Source organism: Grammomys surdaster, unplaced genomic scaffold, assembly GCF_004785775.1.
Source record: "Grammomys surdaster isolate TR1022 unplaced genomic scaffold, NIH_TR_1.0 129, whole genome shotgun sequence".
Taxonomy (NCBI): Eukaryota; Metazoa; Chordata; class Mammalia; order Rodentia; family Muridae; genus Grammomys; species Grammomys surdaster.
In genome coordinates, this window is record NW_021604587.1 from 16846300 (window position 1) to 16870238 (window position 23939).

Genomic DNA, 23939 nt, shown 5'->3' on the forward strand with positions numbered 1-23939 from the left:
CAGATCGAGGACAGGAACCTCAACTGAGAAATGCTAATTAGACTAGCCTGTAGGTAAATCTATTTGGCATTTTCTTGATTAGTGATTGATGTGGGAGGACCCAGCCCACTGTCAGGGTTCCACCCCTGGGAAAGTGGTTCTGGGTTCTTTAATAAAGGCCGAACAAGACATGAAGAGTAACACAGTAAGTTTTCCTCCATAGCCTTTGCATTAGCTCCTCCTTCCATGTTCCTACCCAGTTTGAGTTCCTGCCCTGCCTTCCCTTGATGGACTGCCAGGGAGGGATATGTAACTTTCTTCCCCAAGCTTCTTCTTTTTTTTTTTTTTTACATCACTACTCCCATTTTTATTTTTTTTAACAATTTATTTCTTTATTTAAACTGCCTCCTCTGTTTTTACAATATTAAAAGGAAGACATCACAGTAAATTAACCTCTATTGTATAAAGTTCCCCAAGCTTCTTATGGTTATGGTCTTTGTCACAGCAATAAAACCCTCACAATGACAGGTAGTGGCTATCCTGTCCTGGACTAGGCCTGTACATTTCCAACAGCCAAAGACTGAAGGTGAGAAGAGACACTAAAGTTTAATCATGGAAGATGAATGCCTGAATGGTCTGGAAGGGAGGGGGAAGTGGAAAAGGTCCGAACCTACCTATACAGGAGCGGGTAAGGGTGGAAGGTGAGTTCAACAGCTTGGTCTACAGCCAGGCTAGCCAGCTACATAGTAAAATTCAGTTTGAAAAAAATGGGGGAAAAATACAAGCCTTACTGACTCCAACAGTAAAGCGTAGCCTCCAGCAGGAACTAGAAACCAAACCAAAAAACGAAAAAAGGATAAAAAAATATTAAATGAGACAAAACCCTCACCAACAGAAAGAGAATGACAGCAGGAGTCAGAAGAATCAAAGGACTGACTACATTGGTCTCCAAGCAGGATGTCAGAAATTAAAGTACTGCAAGAAAGAACAACTGGGCTGGGCTGCAGCAGACCATCTGGCTGGAATACAGAGCCAGGGTTCGATTCCTCAGGACCACCCAAAACAACAACTCCAACAGGAAAACACCAATGTCCTTGGAGGTAGAGTCTAAAGGACACACTAAATCTAACTAAAAAGGTCCCAGTTCCTCTATTTCTCAGTTACAAAAGGGAAAAAAAAAAGGCAAATTGTGGCAGTCACAGCTGAGCAAGTAGGGACAGACGATGTTCAGCAACCCACCCCACCAAGCCCATGAGCTCTCGGCTCCCAGCACCTCCCTATGTCTGAGGGTTACTTTACAAAAAAAAAAAAAGACAGCCACCCAAGTTACAGTAGACCAAAACCCAGAACCTACTACTGAGTAAAGAAAAAAAAGCTACAGTGGGCTATTCACCACTGTGGGAAGGGTTAAGTAACAAAGAGGCGGCTTGAGACAAGGGCACGCCACACCTCCAAACTGCTCAACCAACTGCCTTGCCTTGCCTTGAGAGGGCGACAAGCTCAGTACCTCAGGACCACAATAATGAATGACAAGGTCAGACATCAACATGCAAGTGAGAAGCCTCACTAAGCAAAGGAGCCAAGAACAAATGGCCCAAGCTAAGCAGAGGGGAAAATGAGCAAGGAAAACAACACAGAATCCATGAAGATGTGACTGCAGGTTGAGTTCCTTCTGTCTAAACTGCTTGGGACCAGAAGTGGTTTTGGTTGGGATATTTTAATGTATCTGCATAGACTAACTGATGTCCCACATCTAATCCAAAAACCTCAGCACTCAAGTTTTGATTTTGCTGCCCAGAGATGTTTAGTCTGCATAGATGAAGAGAAGGTGGGATGCTATTCTAAGAAACTATTTCCCACGGTTTACCTAGAAAAAGGTTCAACCCGGCCCTGGGAAGCAGAGATTAGGGAGACTGTAGAAAGTTAAAAGCAGCTTGATCTATACAGCAAGCTCCAGTACAACCATGGCTATATAGCAAGACTCTGCTTCAAAGAGCAACAAAGCTGCTTAAACTAGCTCAGCACTCACCTCAGTACATGAGTAAGAAATAGTTTTCAGAAACAACAATAAAGCCCCAGGCCACGTCACAGTTACAGTGAGAACAGGATGACTCACTGCAGCCCAGGTCAGTCCTTTCATTCTGTGCCCTTGTGTTTGCAGGACAGTATCAGCAACAAGTCACTCACCTCGTGCTCTGAAAACAGTGCCTTCAGCTGCCCCTTGGACCAGTAATCCAGAGCATATGCCAGAAGCCGCATGGCGATCGTGTTGACTCTCAGGAAATTGCCGACAAATACGACCTGGTTAATGTTCTGAGCACAGAAAAGAGATAGTGAGTTCACACCCTGATTTCTGTTTCCTCATAAAGCTAAACCCAGCAGCATCACGCAGTTTTCAGCAGCAACTTGACTGATGGATCAAATTCAATCCAGCTGGTTCAGGTCTAATAAGATTTGATATTTAGACAAGCTGGGCCCACTGCAAGCTTGCTCCAAAGTGTACAGAATGATTAGTTAAAAAAAAAAAAACTTGTATTAAATATGATAAACAGTATAAATATTAACATTACAATGAGGAAAATTTAACAGTAAGCTAGCCGGGCAGTGGTGGCACATGCCTTTAATCCCAGCACTTGGGAGGCAGAGGCAGGCGGATTTCTGAGTTCAAGGCCAGCCTGGTCTACAGAGTGAGTTCCAGGACAGCAGGGCTACACAGAGAAACCCTGTCTCAAAAAACAAAACAAAAAAAAAAAAAAAAAAAAGAACTCCTGATGATTAATTTTGTCAGCCTATTAGATTATTATATCCTGGGGCATTAGTGAGGCACAACTTTAGGTTTATCTGTGAAGGTACTTATAAAGCGATCTAAATCGGTGGGTGGGGGCCACTCTGAGGAAACCAGAAAGCCAGCTGAGCACCAGCAACCACCATGCTCTCTCTCATTCCTGGCTCATCCATGTGTGCTCAGGAGCCTCACATGCACACTGCCATAAGCACAAGCAATTCCCATCACTAGTTCAATAACTTCACTTCTTCCCCTAAACTGCCCTTGCCAGAAATGTGCCTACAGGAACAGGAGTACAGAGAGCTGAGACAGATCCCTCAGTAAGTAACAGTGCTTGTTCTGCAAGCATGAAGGAGGACATGAGTCATATCCCAGCACCTACATAAGTAGCTAGACGGGCTGCGTATGCCCATAAGCCCAGCATTAGGGGTCCGAGACAGGTAGATCTTGGAGTCTCTTTCAAGACAGTTAAGATGCAGAAAGATAAAGAAAGACAGGCAGTTTCCTGCTCTGGCCATACATCAGCATGGGTATGTTAAGTTAGTTGCACATTCACATGTATAAAAGAGAGAAACAGAGGCACTGAGAAAAGAGAAGAGAAAGGAATGAGGGAGTGAGAAAACAGAAAATAAAAAAGCAACACAGAAAATTGGTATCAGTGGGCCAGTGAAATGGAGAATCAGGTAAAAAATGCTTACCTCAAATCCCAAAGGCCTAGAACCCACATAAAGGTGGTAGACCAGAACCAACTTCACAAGTTGCCCTCTAACACCTGAAAGCATGACGTGACACATGTATACTCCCTCTTAATGATAATAATAATGATGATTACACTTTAAAAGAAACTGGTACCAAGAAGTGAGGCCATCATTGTGATAACATTGACTGGGCTGCAGGCATTCTGGGCTGCTGGAAGGATACAGGGAGGTCTGGAACATGAAGCACCATTCAAGAAACACGAAAAATGGGCAATTTGAAAGAAAGGAGCATGAATCCTGTCTAAGTGACTTTAACTGTTAAAGAGATTAGTGCCACTACACAGAAACCACGGATACTACATCAAGACAACAGACAGACAGACACTGAGGTTAAGAGCACACCATCAAAAAGCTCCAGGGCATAACAATGGAATCTTATTTGAGAAACGCTCATCTTAAAACAAACAAAAAAACTACCCAAACAAATTAGTGACACCTTGCTCCAAAAGTGCTGACAGTGTTTTCCTAGGTCCAGACCCCAGAGGCCTCCGTTACTGCTAGACATGAAGCATAGCTACATCTGGAGCTGAAGGCAGAGGGCAGCATGGTACTGTTTTGCAGGTGTCACAATCTCAGAGTTGGGTTGATAAGATGACTCAGTAGTAAAGTGTTTTTCATCAGGCCTGATAAGCCAAGTTTGATTCCACATGGTAAGAGGATAGAACCAATTCCCAATAGCTGTCCTGACTTAACACAACCTCTGGCATACAAACACAAACACACACTGTTGGCATCTCTTCTAGGCTTCATCCCACAGTTACCCAGCAACAGCCAAGTGTGCCTGACTCACTATAAAAGGGGCTGCTTGCCCCCTCCTTACTCTCTTGCTCTCTCCTCTTCTCTTGCTCCCTTACCCTCTTCCCTATCTCTCCCCATTCTCCTCCTCCCCTGCTCCATGTGCTCATGGCCGGCTTCTCCTCCTCTACACTCACCACACACACATCCACTTTTCTGTGTCTCTACTACTCCTTCAACTCCCCTCCTCATGTCCTAAATAAACTCTACTCTATATTATACCATCTGAGGCTGGTACCTCAGGGGACCTCAGGGGGAAGGGATGCTTCAGGATGGGCCCACAGAGGCAGCCCCTCCCCCCTCCACCAAACATATCCCTTCTTTTCTATCTTTTTATAAAACATAATACCACAACACACAGTCACTAAATCAGCATGTAATGTTTTTAGAGTGATGGAGTCACCAAGGCTCTAGAAGGCTAATGGAGCCAAGCAAAGCCTAAGTGGCAATGTAGACCTGAAAAGACTGGAGATGCTAGGAACATGGGGACTTGCCGAGGAAAACCATGACTCTATGTGGTGTCAGCTCACCTCACGAGAGAAACTACAACTGCCACCAACAATAGCTGAAGAGAACTATGAAACCCAGCTGGAGCCTGATGCCATCACGAGCCCACAGTCTGTAGTTTCCTTGCTACACTCCTGTTTCTCCTTAGGAACTAGAAATATTTACTCTGCCTCATTATTCCATTATGGAAGTCTCAGAACAAACTTTGTTTTGCTTTGCTTTCTCCTCCTCCTCCTCCTCCTCTTCCTCCTCCTCCTCCTTCTTCTTTTTTGGTTATTTGAGACAGGGTTTCTCTGTGTAGCCCTGGCTGTCCTGGAACTCACTCTGTAGACCAGGCTGGCCTCGAACTCAGAAATCCACCTGCCTCTGCCTCCTAAGTGCTGGGACTAAAGGTGTGCACCACCACTGCCCGGCTTTGCTTTGCTTTTTTAAGACACATTCTTACTATGTAGTCCTAGCTAGACTGGAATTCACACTGTAGACCAGACTAACCTGGAATTCAGAGATCTGACTATCTCTGCCACCTGAGTGCTAGGATTAAAGATATGGTTCTCCATGTCCAGTTTCAGAACCAAACTACCTTAATCAAGTAAATAATGCCCTACCTACGCAAGCAACTCCAATTAAATGCAGTGGGCCACAAAACAACACAATGACAACAAAAACCAAAGTGGGAGATCTTGGGTAGAAGAAGGTTCAGTGAAAGACAAAACTAGTTGCTGAGGAGCACATGTAATGTGGATACTCAGACAACATGTGTTATGATGATAAGAACATGAGACATTAGAGGTAAGAAGTAAAGTGTTAGAGTTAAAGTGAGGTATTTCGGTGCCAAGATGACAAGGGATAAGTGTGGAAGGGGCACTACTGATTGTCAGTATAACTGGAGTAGGAAGCACCCAGTGTGGCAGACCTTTGGCTGTGTCTATAAGGGCATTCCCAGAGGAGTAATTACAAAGACTTGCCTTGAATGTGGTAATCCTACACTGAAAAAAAAGGAAAAAAGACATGCCAGCTGAGAGCCAGCATTCATCTGTTCCCTAGCATATTCAGATATAAATAATCAGCCTCACACTCTGCCACAAGTTACTCTACCACCAGGCCTTCACTACCATGATGGACTATAATCTCATCTGTCAGCCAAAATAAAACCTGTTCCTAAGCTACTTTTGCCAAGGATTTGGTCAGAGCAAACAAAAAAGTAACTAACCCAAAACAGGACATGACACAAAGAAGCAAATTATGCAAGATATGTGACAGTTAAAAACAATTCAGCTTCATCTATGAACCAAGAAAGCAAATTCTTGCAGCTGTTTAACAAAGTCTGCATGAAATTCTACCCACATCAGTAAAACCGTCCAGCTATCAAAGCTACAGCTGCCGATCTAAATGGGCACACACCTGTGCAGAAGCCCTCAGCAATCTACTAGGATTTATTAAGTATAATCATGATGTAGGATCACAAGATCTGCTCCCAAGAAAGCCCCATATCAAGACTAAAACAGTCAAAGGACAGGTTCACACTTCTAAATACTTACCACAGTCCCTACTTCCAAGAAACCAAATGCCCAGCTCTATTTGAATAATTATGACAAAATAAGAATCTGATCAAATATACAGTCATGACCTAGGGAGATAGCTTAGTCAGTAAAGTGCTTGCCATGCAAACACAAGGCGCTGAGTTGAATTCCCTTGAACCCACCCAGGAAAGCAGCAACAGTGGCACATTTATAATCCCAGCACTAGGGAGCGAGGCAGGCAGATCCCAGGGATTCACTCGACAGTCACCCAGCCTAATCAACAAGTTTCAACCAGTGAGAGACCTTGTCTCAAAAACTATGGTGAGCCAAGCACTGTGGCATACACCTTTAATCCCAGTACTAGGGAACAGCAAGATCTCTGGGAGTTTGAGGCTAGCATGGTCTCATTAGCCAGTTTAAAAAAAAAAAAAAAGCTGAGCAGTGGTAATACACACCTTTAATCCTAGCACTGGAGACGAGGCAGGTGAATCTGAGTTTGAGGCCAGCCTAGTATACAAAGTAAGTTCCAGAACAGCCAGGGCTACACAGAGAAAACCTATCTCAAAAAGCCAAAACCAAAATAAAATAAAGCAAACAAGGTAAGTAGAACCTGAGGAGTACCCGAGGCTGTCCTCGAACCTCTACACCTGCATTCACATATACAAAACGTAGCCGCAAACCACGTATTCCAGTTAAAAGCATAAAATGTATGCACCACAACTCACATTTTAGATACTTAAGCACAGGAAAGAGAACATATAATAAGAGTGATGTTATGCAAATGAAGATGGAATTTTTAAAATTGGTGTTTAGTAACTTCTAAATTGAGGTCTCTTTTTAGGGCACATGCCTGTATTATTAAAAGAATAACTGTAAACCAAAGTGTATAAATAGGGACAAGCCATGAAGCTGCACCAACTGGATCCTAGATCCTCTTTCCCTAAGGGCAGCCCATTCTTGGTTCTTTCATAGCCCTGTACAATGCTGCTTGACCTGAATGCTACAAGGCAGCACTGTAAAGAAGCTGAAAGCACGAAGACAGCTCTGCTGAGGTGGAGAAGAACCAAGGTGGGCCTTCCTCTGACCGCTCAGTCTTCTCCCAGCTCCAGTGGCTTCCTGTGGCTTCCTTTCCACACCCAACAGCACTCAGTAAACACAGTATCTAGTCACCATTGTGACCCATCATTCAGCCCATCCGAAGCTCAAAACTGGCCTTCTTCCTGGCCGCCTCCAGATTCTCCTCAAAGAAACAATTCACCTATTTGCAGCAGTGCTGATCTTCAGGAAGAGACAAGGAATATGGTGGGGAACGGGAGGACAATCAGTGAAGAAGAATCTTTAGAGTGTAAAGTTCACATTTAAAGTCTACCCCATATAACTACATTTGGACACACTTTAAGAAGATAGACACTATGTAAGGTTTGGGGTAGGACCCATTTTGGAAAGTCAGCATTTCCCTTGGAGTTAACAGAACAATCTCATGTGCCCTTACTTCATTAAGAGCACACATTCTTGCTATGGAGCCAATGTTGTTGGTGATGGTGATCAAAGTTGCTCTGGCAAGGTCCTCCTTACTGGCAGCCTCTCTCTTCTCCTTGCTCATCATGTTTCCAAAACTGTGGTGGAAGAAAAATATTTCACTGCTGAAACAAAGACAACAGAGTCCAGGAGAACTTCAATGTCACTTTACTATGATAAAATGACGTTATGGCAAGTCTTTCTATGCTTTATTACAGAATGATGGGAGCATCCACTGAAAAGAACTCAGTTTAAAAAAAATAAAAGCCCACAAATTACTCTAAGTGAGCAGGTAACATTCCCTGTCATGTACTAAAAATCAACTTGGTACCAGATAGTTCTGTATCCAAGCAGCCTCCAGTACATCCCCCAAAAGACAACACTGCCTGATTTGCCAGCAGAGTGTTCCAGGAAGACATCTGTTATTGGTAGGTCATCCCTACTGTGCAACTGCTCTACTCAGATAGTCACAGTTACATCTGTTATAGAAAACTCATTTGATCAGCACACAATGAACAAAACAGCTAAGACTCACAGTGGCTACTAAAGTTCCAGGCTACCCTAGAAAATAAGACTTCAAATTTCTTGACCAGCAGAAAGGCTACAATAGTAACTGTGACCCAAACCCAAGGACAAGAATAAGGAAGAGATGAGCAGAGATCAAATACTGCCAATAAAACATAATATATTATATTTATCTAGTGCCTATTTCTCAGCAAGAAAGTACTTGCACATGAATGCCTTTTCTATTATTAAAAACCAAGTACTCTGCTGTGCATGGTGGCACACACCTTTAATACCAGCACTTAGAGACAGAGGCAGATAGATTTCTGAGAGTCTAAGGAGAGCCTGGTCTACATAGCAAGTTACAGGCCACACAGGGCTACATAATGAGACCTTGACTCAAAAACAGAACAAAAAACACATGTGCTCTAACACAACAATACAAAGATTACACACCTAAGAGAGCTGGGAAATGGCTCAGTGTAAGAGCACTGACTGCTCTTCCAGAGGACCCTGTCAGTTCCCAGAACCCACACATCAGCTCCTAAGTGTCTGTAAGTATCGAATTTCAGGCCCAGGAAATCCGAGGCCCTCTTCTGGTCTCCATAGGTACCCGGCACACACATGTTGCACAGATATCAATTCAAGCAAACACTCATACGCATAAAAGTAATTATTTTTTAAAACTACATACCTAAATAAACAAAATAAAATATAGAAAGTCCCAAGCTAAGCCTGGTGGCACAGGCTAGCATCTCAGCACCTGAGAGACAAGACAGACCTGGGCTTCACAGTGAAATCCTGGCTCAAAAACAGCAAGAGGAAGACAAAGACTTCCATTTTTTTTTTAAATATAGAATTAAAGAGAAGTAAATAAGCATATACTTAACAAAAGAAATATACTGCTTGTGTACGAAAGTCTTTTGCAGTTTAAAGACAACCACCACCTAAAGAAAGGGAAAGAAGTCCATCTTTCTGAATTAAAGACTCAGGTCTATAGAGATGGCTCAGCAGCTAAGAGCACTTGCTCTTGTAGAAGACCCAGGTTCTACTCCCAACACATAAATGAAGGCTCAAAACTGTGTTTCCAGATCAATCTCCTCTCCTGACCTCACGGCAATCAGGCATACACTGGGTACACATACAAACATCCAAGAAAAACACAAAATTTGTAAATAATTAAAAACAAAAGTTGGTACTACTCAAACTGGTCAACAGATTCCAACACAATCCCTATTAAAATCCTAGCTATCTTCTTTACAGACATTACCAAGTTGATACTAAAATCCATATAGAAAGTCAAAGAATTCAAAGCAGCCAAAATAATTGTGGAAAGGAAGAACAAGTTAGGGAGCTTGTGTCCTGTATGTCTGCCACTTTCTCCTTAAAAACTTAGTGCAAGGCTGCAGTAAACAAAGGGATGTGGTATTGGTCTAAAGACAGATAAGACAGAACAGAAAGAAACTGAGAATCAAGAATTCAACTGAAACATCTAGAGTCAACTGATTGCTGACAAAGGGCTCAAAAGACTAGGGAAAGAACAATCTTTAGCAGACGGTCAGCTAGAGAGAATATGCACTCTGTCACACACTATACAGAAAAGCTAACACAGAATGGGTCAGACATATCATTATAAACTCTTAGAAGTGAATCCTCACAATCTCAGATAGGACAAATGACACTGAAAGCACAAGAGATAAAGACAGGTTTCATCAGAACTTCCTGCTGGCTTTGATAGCACTTGCCTATAATCCCAGCACTCAGGAGGCAGAGGCAGAGGCAGAGGCAGAAAGAGACTCAGAAGTCTGAGGCCAGCCATGCCCACACGTTGAAACCCAGTCTCAAAAAAACCAAATGAGGCGTGAAATGTAGCATCATTCGGTAGAGTGCTTGCTTAGCACTCACAGGGCCCTACATATGATCCCTAGCACAAAATAAACTGGACATAGTGGCTCAGATCTGTAATCCCAGTACTCAGAAGGTAGATACAAAAAGCCAGACATCACAAGGTCAAGACCAGCCAGAGACATACAAGGCATTGTTCAGAAAAAGAAACAAGGAAACAAAGAAATGTCTGTACTACAAACACCAAGGCAGTGAAGAAAAAAAAAAAAGAGAGAGAGAAAATACATTCTCAATTATATATGTATACAAATGTACATGTTAAGAGTTAGATACATATATATTATCTAGTAAAGAACTTTTGTCTACAACATGTAAAGAATTTTTGGATCCCAATAAATAGAAAAAACAATTTTAGTTAGCCAAGACTTCAGCAGGCATATTCCTTAAATGATAAACAGAAAAACAAAACTCAAGATCACAATTAATTAGGGCCTGGAGGCACACTCCTGTTGTTTCCAACAGTCAGAAGCTGATACAGGAGATTACAAAGTTCAAGGCCACTCTGGCCTCTTGAGGGGAGACAAAGTCTCCATCAAAGGAAAGAAAAGCAAAGACTCAGATGTAGAGATGAATGAAAAATTTAGGAAACAGGTAAGAGAAATTAGGAGAAAACTTAAAGGAGCTACAGTCTTTTTCCTTACTCTTTGCTGCTATGTCAGTAATACAGTTTTAAGCATCGGCATGGGAAAAACGAAGTTACTAAAGCAGTTGATAAAAAGGGGTGGGGGTGGTTCCTAAACAAAAGACACAGACAGAGAAGAATTATGTCTTAAGTTGCTAGGGCTGTAAAATGGTGTGGTCACGTTGGAAAGCAGTCTATTAGTTCTTCAAAAGATTAAACATAAAGTCACCATGCAGCACAGCAATTTCATTCCTAGACAGAGATCAAGAAAATTAAAGCGGGGCATACACATCCTTAATTACATGACTCTGGATGGAGAGGGAGACGGATCTTGAGTTTGAGGTCAGCCTGGTCTAAAGTGAGTTCCAGGATAGTTAGGGCAAAAAATAAAATCCCTGAATCAAAAAAACAAAACAAAAACAAAAAAATAAATAAAATTAAAAACATGTTCAAACAAAGACAGCACACAGGTCTTCAGCACTACTCATGACAGCCAGAAAAAAAAAAAAAAGAAAAGAAACACCCAATGTTTATTAACTAATAAATACATAAAATATGGTACACTAACAATACTCAAGAAAAAGAAACAATTCTGTAAAGACTACACTAGGAGAGATGAAGCTGGTCACGACAGATCCTACTATGATACCATATTCATGAGAAATGTTCAGAGTTAGCAAATCCAGACACAGCAGGGAAGAGTGAGGGCTGAAATGGAAGAGGGAGTGATAGTTAAGGGCTGTAATCTTTCTAAAATGATAAAAATGTTCTGAAATTGAATTACAGTAATAGTTGCAAAATTCTGCAAATATACAACAAATCACTAACATTTTTAAAAAGGTAAGTGCTTGTATATACCAGACTTGTCTCTAATTAACTATGAGTCAAAGAATGATCTGAAACTCCTGATCCTCCTGCCTCCACCACAGGACTGGGATTATAGGCATTATAGGTTTGTACCACACCCAGTTTATACAGCACTTCGGCTCATGTACAGTAGTAGGCTTCATATACACTAGTATGTATTCTACTAACTGAACTACATCTTCAGCCACAAATTCTGTAAGCAAATAACTATAAATTACATTTCAATGAAACTGTTTAAAATAAAACATATACTAATAGGATTTACATCCTGAATTTCTTACTACATCACATACTCCCTTACCTTGAAGCCACAGCCCAGCCTGGCAAGCCAAACCTCTCATAGTCGCCTCCATAAATGTCTCGAACTAATTTGTCCACTTTGGTGCTATCTCCACGAGACGCCATCTCAAGAGCTTCTTCAAAAGTACTACAGCCAGTAAGAAGACAGCAGAGACCAAAGAAAGTTCCTCCTCCAAGACTATGATTAAAAGCAAACAATGTAGTATTTTTAAAACACGAGAATGGAAACGTTGGACTTATGAACCCCCAAACAGTATTTATGTGTCAGTCTACTCTTGGCCTCAATTAAACCATGAGTGATACCAATAAGGTAAGTTTGCAAGAAGATAAATACAAGTGTCTCATAAACACAAAATACACATATTCACGTGAGCCAACAAAGTAGAAAAATATATGTAGCTCATCTCCCTGTATGTGTCCCCAGTGTGATCTAATCCTGGTGAGTAGGAAAGCTTCAGGTACACATACAGCCAACATGCCCAGTGTAATGCTGGCACCCTCTGTACTCAAGTGCAGAACAGCCTCTGAAGTCATTCAAGCACTTGACATTCTAATCCACCAGAGTCCACTATTGACATGTTTCCCAAATTACTCTCATTTGTTGGCTTATACTCATTAGGTAAATGGTTATTCAACTCCTCAGTTCCTTTTTGTTTTCCGTAAGTAACCTCTGAACCTTAACCATTGTTCATCTACTCCTCCTTTTTTAAATCATTTTTCTAGTTATCAGTACCTCAACTTCTAGATCCAACTGTCTTAGTTACTTTTCTATTGCTGTGATTAAGACATCATGACCAAGACAACCTATAGAAGAAAAGAATTTATTTGGGGCATTACAGTTTCAGTGTTGGAGTCCATGACCATCATGGCAAGGAGCATGGCAGCAACCAGCCATGGCACTGGAGCAGTAGCTGAGATCTCTTATCTTGAGACACAACATGAGGCAGAGAAAGCTAACTGGGAATTGCTTGAGCTCTTGAAACCTTTAAAGTCCATCCCCAGTGATACACCTCTTTCAGCAAGGCCACCCTTTAACCCTTCCCAAACATTTCAACCACCTGGGGACTAAGCATTCATATATATAAGCCTACAGGAAGACATTCTCACTCAAACCACCACATTTCCACACCCTGGCCCCCACAGGCTTGTAGCCATATCATATGCAAAATGTATTTTGTCCACCTTCAAAAGTTCCCATAGTATTTCAGTCTCAACACTGTTTCAAAATCCATCCATGTCTCTTCTGAGACTCAAGGCAATCTTGTAACAGTAACTCCATATTAAAAGCAAAAGCAAATCATGTACTTCCAACATACATTAGTACAGAGAATACACATTAGCTTTCCAAATGGAGGAAACAGCCAGAGTGAGGAAATACTGAATCAAACCAAAACAAACTCCAAATCCTGTCTGATGGCACACTTCTCTTCTCTCTCTTGGGCTAGTTCCACACTCTGTCTTTGGCAGGGATCCATGCTTCTGGCATCTCTAACATCTTGGGGTTTCCTAGGTAATCCAGGCTTCACCTTCACAGCTTTGTGTAATAGCCACCTCAGGGACAGGCAAGGGACTCCCTGCCACATGCCTGGCCTTGGTGGTTTTCCTTAACCACGGAGGAAGAGTCCACAACCCTTTTACTCATGTATCCATCTTGCCTCTAAAGCCAGAACCATGTGGATAATTCTGCCAAGCTGGGCTGTATGCGCGGGGAGAGGCCCAGACCCCTTCTTGAATTACATCTGCAGCAGGTTTCCTCGTTTTTTAAGAGCAGAAATTTTCTGAAGCATTTCCTTCTTACCAGCTGAAAGCTTAGCTGGACAGTGTCACCTTATCTTTCAATGTAGGCTTTGGTTCCAACATTAAATCTCCAGATACTATTTTTCCATTTCAAATTACACCTTTTGTATTTCTTCTTGTCCCAACTGTTCTTTTGCAATGTAGATCTGTGTAACAGTTACCACTAATAACTACACAACACAGTCAGTATTAGGCTGTCTTGAAATCTCAGCCAAAAAAAATTAATCCATTACTTTTCAATTTTGCTGCAGGCAACTTTTTAGGACAAGGGTAAAAAGCAGCTACATTCTTGCCAAAATATCATAAAAATAATCTCTACTCAGTTGCTTATATTGTTTTCTACTGAAGTATTTTTTTGTGTTTGTTTGTTTGTTTGTTTTTGTTGTTGCTTTTTGTTTGAGACAGAGTCTCTCTATATCAGCAATTCTCAACCTGAGGGCTGTGACTCCTTTGGGGGTCAAATGAAACTTTCACCAGAGTTGTTTAAGACCACAGGAAAACAGATGTACTGTTACATTATGACTCACAACAGTAGCAAAATTAGTTAAGAAGCAACAACAAAAATAACTTTATGGTTGGGGTTACCACAACCTCAGGAATTGTATTAGAGTCCCAGCATTAGGAAGGTTGAAAACTACTGCCCTATACAGTCCTGGCTGCCTGGAACTCATTTTGTAGTCCATGCTGGCCCTGAATCAGAGATCCTCCTGACTACTGGGATTAAAGGCATGTGGCACACCACACCTCCTGTAAAACTGCTGAGCTGGGCATCCATGACAACACTGCTCTCAGCACTGCTGTCTTCCAAGCTCCTACTAGGATGACCCTATTCAGCCCTGCTTTCAGCATTTAACCACTCACCTAATCCAAAATCCACATATTACACCAAACAATAGCACAGTGACACCTGTTACAGCAACAGCCCACTCCCTGGTACCAACTTCTGTCTATTGCTGTGGTAAGACACCATAACCAAGACAACTTATAGTAGAGTTTACTGGGGGCTTATACTTAAGAGTCCATGACCATCATAATGGGAACATGACATTAGGCATGATAGTGGTACTTGACAGGCCTGACACTTGAGCAGTAGCTGAGAACTCACATCTTGGACACAACCATGAGGAGAGAAAACTAACTGGGAATGGCCTGGGCTTTTGAAACCTCAAAGCCCACCCCAGTAACATCTCCTCCAATAAAGCCACATTTCCTAATCTTTCCCAAACATTTCCAGCACCTGGGGACCAAGTATTAAGATATGTGAGTCTATGGGGACCATTCTCATTCAAACTACCACACAGCATCCCAGGACCATCCCCTGGACACCTTATACCATCCGTTATAAATGCATACATGCACATGCTAAAGGATATATGCATGTATGTACACAAAGTCTACAGGTTTCAAAGGAAGGACTTTCTCTTGCTTTCTTTTCCAAAGGTCTACTTGGTTAACAGCTACTCTATATACGCCCACCATAAACTATGGATGGAATGAGTCTGTTAAGGCAATACTTAATGAAATAATAATAAAAGCCCTAAGCAAAAGAGATTGAAAGAGGTCAATGACACTAGAATGTTTAAAGAGAAGCAACATGTGCTTTCACAGTTTCAAAACTTTAAATCTGCTGGGCAGTGGTGGCACACACCTTTAATCCTAGCACTTGGGAGGCAGAGGCAGGTGGATTTCTAAGTTTGAGGCCAGCCTGGTCTACAGAGTGAGTTCCAGGACAGCCAGGGCTACACAGAAAAACCCTGTCTCGAAAGACAAACAAACAAAAAACAAAAACAAAACAAAAACTTTAAATCTTTCACATAATTTTAATGAGTGCTGTTGTGACACCTGACAACTCAGTAACCTATTATATCAATATAGACAATAACTATATGAAGGATTTACCTGGTGCCTGTGACCCTCTTATAATTATCTTTGGAATACACTGCTAAGATGCTAACCCCTGAGCCGATGTTCACCAGAAGCAGAGGGTATGGATTTTTCAAATCAAATGGTAACTTCTGACATTTTTCAGAATCAGCAGGGTTTTCAAAATAATAGCATTGTGATCGTCCATTGAATCCAACGGAGTCAATGTATAAAATTCCTTTTATTAAGCAATCTAGTTCATCCAGTTTTCGAAGCTGAAGGTCACCTATCTGTAATAAAATAAAAATGTAATCAGACTTTCTAATAAACCAACATTTTTTTTTCTTAAACAGTATCACTGTAGCCTAAGCCTCAAATTCTTTCCCCCACTTACTAGGTGTTAGGACTCCAGGGGTGAGTCAGTACATCTGGCAACCAACAGAAACAACATTTAATTCCATTTTAAAAGACATCTCTACACTAAAGGAACCACTGAAGTGCACCCACAGATGTGTGACGTTTGTATTCACTTTGTCGAGCAGATCTGGGGACAGGGAAAAGGATGGACCACTAAGACAAACTGCTTCCTACTGACACAAATACAAACCACTGTAACTGTGAGCCGAGCAAAGTCCTAAGTGAGTAGCAGAAAACAGAACCTCTGTTGACAGGGACAGTAGAACAGGATGCAGTAGAGGCCATGGCTTACAGCGTACCTAGCAATGAAGGCAGAATCCACAAAGACTGGCATGGTGGATGGAAAGATAGCTCAGTTGGAAAGGTTTCTGCCACCCAGGCAAGAGGAGCTCCATTTCTACACTCATAAAAAGCTGGGTGTGGCCAGGTGGTAGCTGCAGATGCCTTTAATCAGAGTGCTTGGGAGACAGAGACAGGCAGATCTCTAAGTTTGAAGCCAGCCTAGTCTACATAGTAAGTTCCAGGACAGCCTGGGCTACACAGAGAAACCGTCTCTTGAAAACAAATAGCCGGGCGGTGGTGGCGCACGCTTTTAATCCCAGCACTTGGGAGGCAGAGGCAGGCGGATTTCTGAGTTCGAGAGTTTGAGGCTAGCCTGGTCTACAGAGTGAGTTCCAGGATAGCCAGGGCTACACAGAGAAACCCTGTCTCGAAAAAAACCACCAAAACAAACAAACAAACAAACAAACAAACAAAACTGGGTGTGGTAACACATACCTGTAATCCCCCAGTGCAGGGGGAAATCCCTGGGGCTCCCAGGCTAGATGGCCTAGTCTAATCAAGGAGCCCGAGTGGACAGCTCCTTAAGATCAATACCAAGGTTGACCTCTGTACTTCACGAAGGTAAGCACACATAGCACAGACACGCAGGTACACACAGACACACACCCCTACCTTTAAAAAGACCATCTAAAGCTATCATGCAGTATCAAAGAAAACACATCTTACTTCTTAATAATCTGAAACTGAGGGACAGAATTCAAAGGTGGATAAAGCATGACACCCTGGGTTCAGTTAAAAAACAAAACAAAAAACAAAAACCAGAAACAACCTACCTTTTGTAAAAGAACTACAAAGTGTCCAAGAATAATAGGATTTAAAGTCAAGCTCCATGGCACATATCTGTACTCCCTATACTCAGGAGGGAGGAAGCCTGGGAGTTCAAGGCCAGACTCAGCTACATGAGATTTCCAGCTCAAAAGAAAAGGCAGGATTTCTTATATCTTAACTGGCTATGGCTACCGCTTTTTGGAAGAGAAAAGTTTAGTATGATCAAGTTTAAATCCTTTCATCAACTTAATTCTTTCAAATAATAGGGAAATGTTAATTATTTATATTATTTGGGAAATATAGCAATCCTACCTAAGTAGGGAAAATGTCAAAACATATTTAGTGGAATCAGAAACTATAAATTACACCTGGATTTAACTATTTTACAATCGTGTTTATGTTTATGTACATGCATAGCTACTAGTAACTCTGAAGATGGCGGGTTTGAAAGTTGACAGAACATGCTAACACATTACAAAAGTGGTGCTACCTCACAGTCACTGAAGAACCCAGTTCTGTTTACAAACTTCACTCCTCTTTATGCAACACCATTCAATTAAATTTATACTCAACTTATTCCAGTCTATTGTGAGCAACAAAAGTAACTTCAGAAAAACTCTTAATCAATTTCCAATTAAAAATATTAACTTCTCTTCCAACCAAGCCCACTCTTTAGATGATGATCCCTGCCACTCTACCTGACCATTTCCTCCCTCACTCAAGATGCTAGGTGTCAGCATCTTCACTCCTACATTAAATACCACTTCACACTGGTAGACTAATATTAGAACCCAAGTAGTTTTTGACACTGAATGTCAAATCAATTTCTCTTTCCCAGAATTTGTTATTCTGAAACATGTAGCCGACTTTGGCTAATTTGTGAGGTTTTTTTCTCCCACTCTTCTACACCCCCTTTTCCACCCTTTCAATGACGCCCCTAACACTAGACAAAAGAAAAAAAAAGATAGAGGGGAAGATAATGTTACTGTTAAACTACTTCCTGCTGATGATTAGGGACTTCCAGTTCCTTGGAGCAAGTTTAATCTTCGCTGTCAGAATATCTAATTTCGCCGGGCGGTGGTGATGCACGCTTTTAATCCCAGCACTTGGGAGGCATAGACAGACGGATTTCAGAGTTCGAGAGTTCGAGGCTAGCCTGGTCTACAGAGTGAGTTCCAGGACAGCCAGGGCTACACAGAGAAACAAAACAAAAAAAATCTAATTTCTTCTTTGTGCAGGACTACTCAACAAACTGCAACAAACAACAACCCCACCCTTCAACGCCATAGCATTTATATACCCTCTCAAATGTCACACAATCGCAGAAACTATCTGCAGCTGGCAAAATCACACTCCTGAATGAAGCAAATCCTAGTCAGCTGCTGTGGATAATCTGAAGCAGCCCCATATCCCACAACTGGGATTAAAACAAAACCATATCATAATATTTCTTTCTGTGTTTTTTAGAGAAACCAAAATTCTCACTACAGAAACATCCTCCAGAGCTACTGTTCCTAATAAGTATCAGCGCAGATGTCACACCTAAGGATTCATCTGCAAATATTCTACTAATCCAGCTTACTCAGGTAAATTCAGTACCAAGAAGCAAATTCAGGATCAGGAAAATCTGAGGCAGTCATGGTGGCACACATCTGTAATTCCAGTACTCAGGAGACAGAGGCAAGTGGATCTCTGTGCTGAGTTTTGAGAGCTAGTTCCAGGCCAGTGAGAGCTACACAGTGAATCTCTGTCTCAAAAAAAGAAAGAAAAATCTGACTCACATTATAAAAGAAACACAATTTTTAAAAATATAGATTATTAACTATTTTTCATTACTAATACACTTGCAGCATTTCATTTCACATGCTTTGTCTGTACACGGGGTGTGTGTGTGTGTGTAACATGTGCACATGAGGAGCTTACAAGTCAACATCAAGGCTTTCTCAATAGCTCTCCACCTCATCTTTTGAGTCAAGGTCTCTTACTGAAGCGAGCACTTGCCAACTGCCTAGAACAGCTGGCCAGTCATCTCTGCTCCCTGCACTGAGGCCACAGACACACTCTAAGCTTTCTAATGTGGGTGCTAAGGACTCAAACCCAGTCTTCAGACTCCAGTGGCAGGCACTTTACCCACTGGGTCACTTTCCCAACACCCTTCCTTCCATGTAATTTTCATCACAACTTGAGAACATGAACAAAAGAAACCCAACTAAGAACCTACTCTTAATATACAAAGTCCAGTTTGGACTCTTTCCTTGGATTCTCACACAACTGAGGCTTAAGTGATTTTCCAATATGTTCCAACAGGGCCTCTACAGTGTCTTGGAACCAGAAATTTTCTCCACCTACCTATCATTTATGATCACTGGGAGACTCTCACAAAGGAGAACTTACTATTCCACGCCTCACCCAAATTCATAGATGGAAAAGAAACCACTAAAAATCAGTGAACAAGAAAAACCCAAGGGAATAGTATAAAACCTTATTAGCTAATAATATCTCGTCTATGCTAGGATTACAACAGCCATTTCCAGGGTGGAGTTGGAAGGTGGTAGGGAGGTGGGGGGTGGAGCGCATCAAAAAAAAAAAAAAAAAAAAAAAAAACAAGGCCTATGAAGTTACACACAAGGGAAAAGAATGAGACATAAAGACAGTGTTGGAGACTCTGCATACTAACTGGTTACTTATTCTTAATTGTTCTTTAGTCCTCTCAATAGTCATTGCCAACTTTTATGTGTAACTTAACATCCTCTTAGACTGTCAGCTAAACCTTTGGAATGTGTTAACAGACCACTAACTTAAGAATGTCATTAGACAACATCTGAAACTTACAGCACCTGCCCAACTAATGTCTCCACCAACGCACTTGCAAAGGCACCATCTTATGGTTTCCTTTTGTTCTTTAACCTCTTCCACAAAAAGATGTCATTAATGTCATTCAGAGCAGCCCAAATTTGTGTTGCCAAGCCTGGCTGCTCATATTTGGTTGAGAATAAATTTAATTCCTGTGAAGTAAAGCTATGTTTTGTGTTGACAGAGTCAAAGGGAGAATCTCCTTCAGTCAAATCTTCTTTTGAGAAAGTTACAGAAGACACTGTTCTACATGCATTGCACCCTGAAAGCTAGGCTAGGAACCTGGCCAATTCACTTGTTAGTTCTTGCACCTTTGCCACATCAATCCTCAAAAGACCTAGTCTCAAGACTTTGTAGTTCACAGGAGAAACGCAAAACCTAATGCCCAGTATTATACTGGCCTTAGGAGCTTAGATATGGTTGAGAAATTTGGTTGGCAAGCATAGCACAAGCTGGGACTGTATTTGCCTAGTTTGAGTAAAACAGATCTGCTATCAGCTTTAAAATGTGAAAAGAACCACTTTACATTTTTTATTCTATTTTTAATTCTATGTGTATGGGGTTTTGCCTGCATGTATGTATTTACCACATGTATTTACCTGGATCCCCTGGAGCTATAGTTACACATGGTTGTGGGTTCTAGGAATCAAACCTGGATACTCTAGAGGAGAAGCCAGAGCTCTTAACCACTTAGCCATCACTCCTGCCCCACTACTCCTCAAAAAAACAAACTTTCAGCCAGACATGCTGGAAGATAACTGAGGTGGCAGAAGAGAAACTATGTGGTACACAAGATTGCAAACAGTTTTGTGCCCAGATAGTGTGTGTGTGCACATGTGGAAATCAGAGGACAACCTGAGATGTTATTCCTTGGGTATCATCTACTTTCTCCTGATGCTTCACTAGCCTGGAATTCCTCATGTAAGCTGGAGAAACTACCTACTGAACTACCCCAGGGATCCACTTGTCTCTGCCTTCCTAGTGCTAAGACACCACCATCTACTTGTTTGTTTCTGAGATGGTCTCTCTATGTATCCCTGACAGATCAGCAACTGCTATGTAGACCAGCCTAGCCCCAAACTGAATGAGATCTGCTGAGATGAAAGATGTGTATCATCATAGCCAACTTAAATTTGTATTTCTGTCTCTATGTGTTTGCACTGCCCAAGACAATCACAAGTAGGCATCATATATCCTAGCACTGAAGCACAGGCAGTTTATAAGCTGTTTTGACATCAGTACTGGGAAATGAACTCAGGTTCTTTCTGAGCTACCTCTCTGGCCCATACCCAGCCATTTTATGTAGGTTCTAAGGAACAAACTCAGGTCTTCCAAACACTTTACCAACTGAACCATCTTCGTAGGTCAGGACTAAATTTTAAAATTTTGTTTTTAACTCCTTAATGAGATGGGGTGATGTTTCCTTGTAGTCTCTATCCTACCTTTGTGCTTATCCCATACTCAAAAGTTTTCAGACTAAAGAAACGGTAAAATGCTACGTTGATATATATCAATATACCAGGTAAGAAGTACACTACCTAACAATTGCTACACAGTCAACTCCTGACTACCACTAATTTAAATATATGTTCATGTCCCTAAGAATATTCAAGCTCCATTAGAAATGGAAATGATTCTACCACTTGTATTCGGCATCATTTTAAACAATCAAATTTCCATAAATTGTATATAAGCTAAAAAATGCATACTGTGAGAAAATCCTGCTCAAATTTGTATGATCCACCTCCAGTGGCACAAAAGACAGTGTGCAGACTTGAGAAGTTTTTATCTCTGCCCATTTGAATAAAAGCAGGCATGTCATGAGTGGGAAAGCGTATAAAGTGCAGATTGCCTTTGCGTCCACACAGAGTCAGGTCCTTCAGCTCAAGGTGTACGTCCCGAATCCCTGTGGACCCATAAGCCACATTGGAGGTCAGGTACTTCCGGATGCTTTTCAGACTTTCCACTTCTTCCTTCTCTTCTTCAGCAGTGATGTCTTTAGGCTCAAAATAAACCAGCTTGACCAGGGTTCCTCCAATATCCAAGCCAAACCACGGAAAAACTAAATGGGAAAGAAAAAAAAGGTCAAAATACCTTTTTCTAAAAATAAAGTTTATATTTACTTGACTAGCAACTTAGTCCATATGCTGTGGGAAGGGATAAAATTTTAAACTAAAATGTTTTGAGGGAAAAAAAGGTAAATCAAAAATACCAAAGTATTAGCCAAACTAACTCTTCTGTACAGACATGTCCAAACTATTCTATAAATACTTGAAAGCTAACAAATTAAGTTTCAACCCTGAGAAACAAAAACTGTAAATAAAAACCTTGACCCCACCTCTAGCTCAGAGGAAGGAATGTAAGCAATCTAGAACTCATTCTAAAGAGCAAGGAAAGTCTCAACCCTACATATCTCCAGGGTCAATTCCTCGTAGAACCTACTCTGGGCTTCGTGTACAGCTTAGTGGTAGAGTATTTGTCCACTATACATCAGGCCGAGGTTCTAGGAAGACAAAGGAAAACACTGGCAGCTTAAAAAATACAAGGCTTCAATAGGCTTTAAGTCCAAGCTACCCGCTGCCCAAAAATAATTTCAAAATTAAACAAATAGGGGCCAGAGAGAGCACCTACTTGGCAGATCATGACCACATTTAACTACAGTTCCAGGGGATCTGATATCCTCTTCTGGCCTCCATGACACCCTCTTCTTGGCACACACATGGTGCACAGACATACAAACCATATGCATAAAATTAGTTAAATTAAAAAACAGCTTCAGAGCCGGGCAGTGGTGGCACACGCCTTTAATCCCAGCACTGAACTCAGGCAGAGGCAGGCGGATTTCTGAGTTTGAGGCCAGCCTGATCTACAGAGTGAGTTCCACGACAGCCAGGGCTACACAGAGAAACCCTGTCTTAAAAAAACAAACAAACAAACAAAAAAAAACAGCTTCAGAAACATAGATAAATATGAACATATATGTGCTTTCCCAACCCTAAGTCAAGAAATGACTAATAAAAGCTTAAGTTTACTGATATACTTTCCTAAAAAAAATCTGGAAAACACACACACATGCACGCGAACCTACATACACACACACACACACACACACACACACACACACACACACACACACGACCATCAAGTCAGCTGTGGTTGTAAAGGTGGAAAGCACACAGGTTACTCTACCCAACAACAGATGGAGTGATGCCCAGAGCAAGCAGCCACAGAATATGGTCAGGAAATAGATTTGGAAGAACTCAATAGGCCACCGATTTCTCTCTAACAAGAGTACTTCTAACCCTCACAGAGGCAGACTCTCTTCCCTGAGTACATGGACTAGAGGCAGAGTCAAGGTGGCATGCACTTGGCTGCTGCCACCCAAAGGATAGACAGCCTCCACACCTGGCCACATACACCCCATCTCCCCACTACACTCCATCCCATGGCCTAGAACAGAATCTACACCCACTAACAGATCAACAGCAATTCTCACCCAAGGATGAACCACAAAAAAAGGAAAATAAGTGCCACAAAAAATAAGAACGTATCTGAAGAAAGGTTTCCAAGAATAATGAATTGCAAACATCTTCAGACACATGATCTCATCCATGAAAAATCAAAAACTAAAACTATAGGAATTAATATACAATAAAAAAAAAGTATACAGAACCAGAGACTTGTAAGTTTGTGTAAAACTGATGAACAGGGGACTGGAGAGATGGTTCAGTAGAAAATAGATACTGCTCTTGTAAAGGACCAGAGTTCAGTTCTCACAATTGTAGTTGTGGCTCACAACTGCCTGTAACTACAACAGCAACACTCTTCTGGTCTCCCTT

General features: G+C 41.5%; 1 protein-coding gene across 1 annotated transcript in view; it reads right to left on the reverse strand.

Annotated features, from left to right (window-relative positions):
• The window catches only part of Pank2 (pantothenate kinase 2), a 32095-nt gene that overhangs the window by 680 nt on the left and 7476 nt on the right, over positions 1-23939 (reverse strand). The window contains exons 2-6 of the mRNA XM_028757046.1: positions 21810-22162; positions 15757-16010; positions 12062-12238; positions 7837-7960; positions 2167-2292 (exon numbers count right to left, since the gene is read on the reverse strand). Of these exons, the coding sequence (XP_028612879.1) occupies positions 2167-2292; positions 7837-7960; positions 12062-12238; positions 15757-16010; positions 21810-22162 (1034 nt within the window). The remainder of the gene's footprint in view (positions 1-2166; positions 2293-7836; positions 7961-12061; positions 12239-15756; positions 16011-21809; positions 22163-23939) is intronic.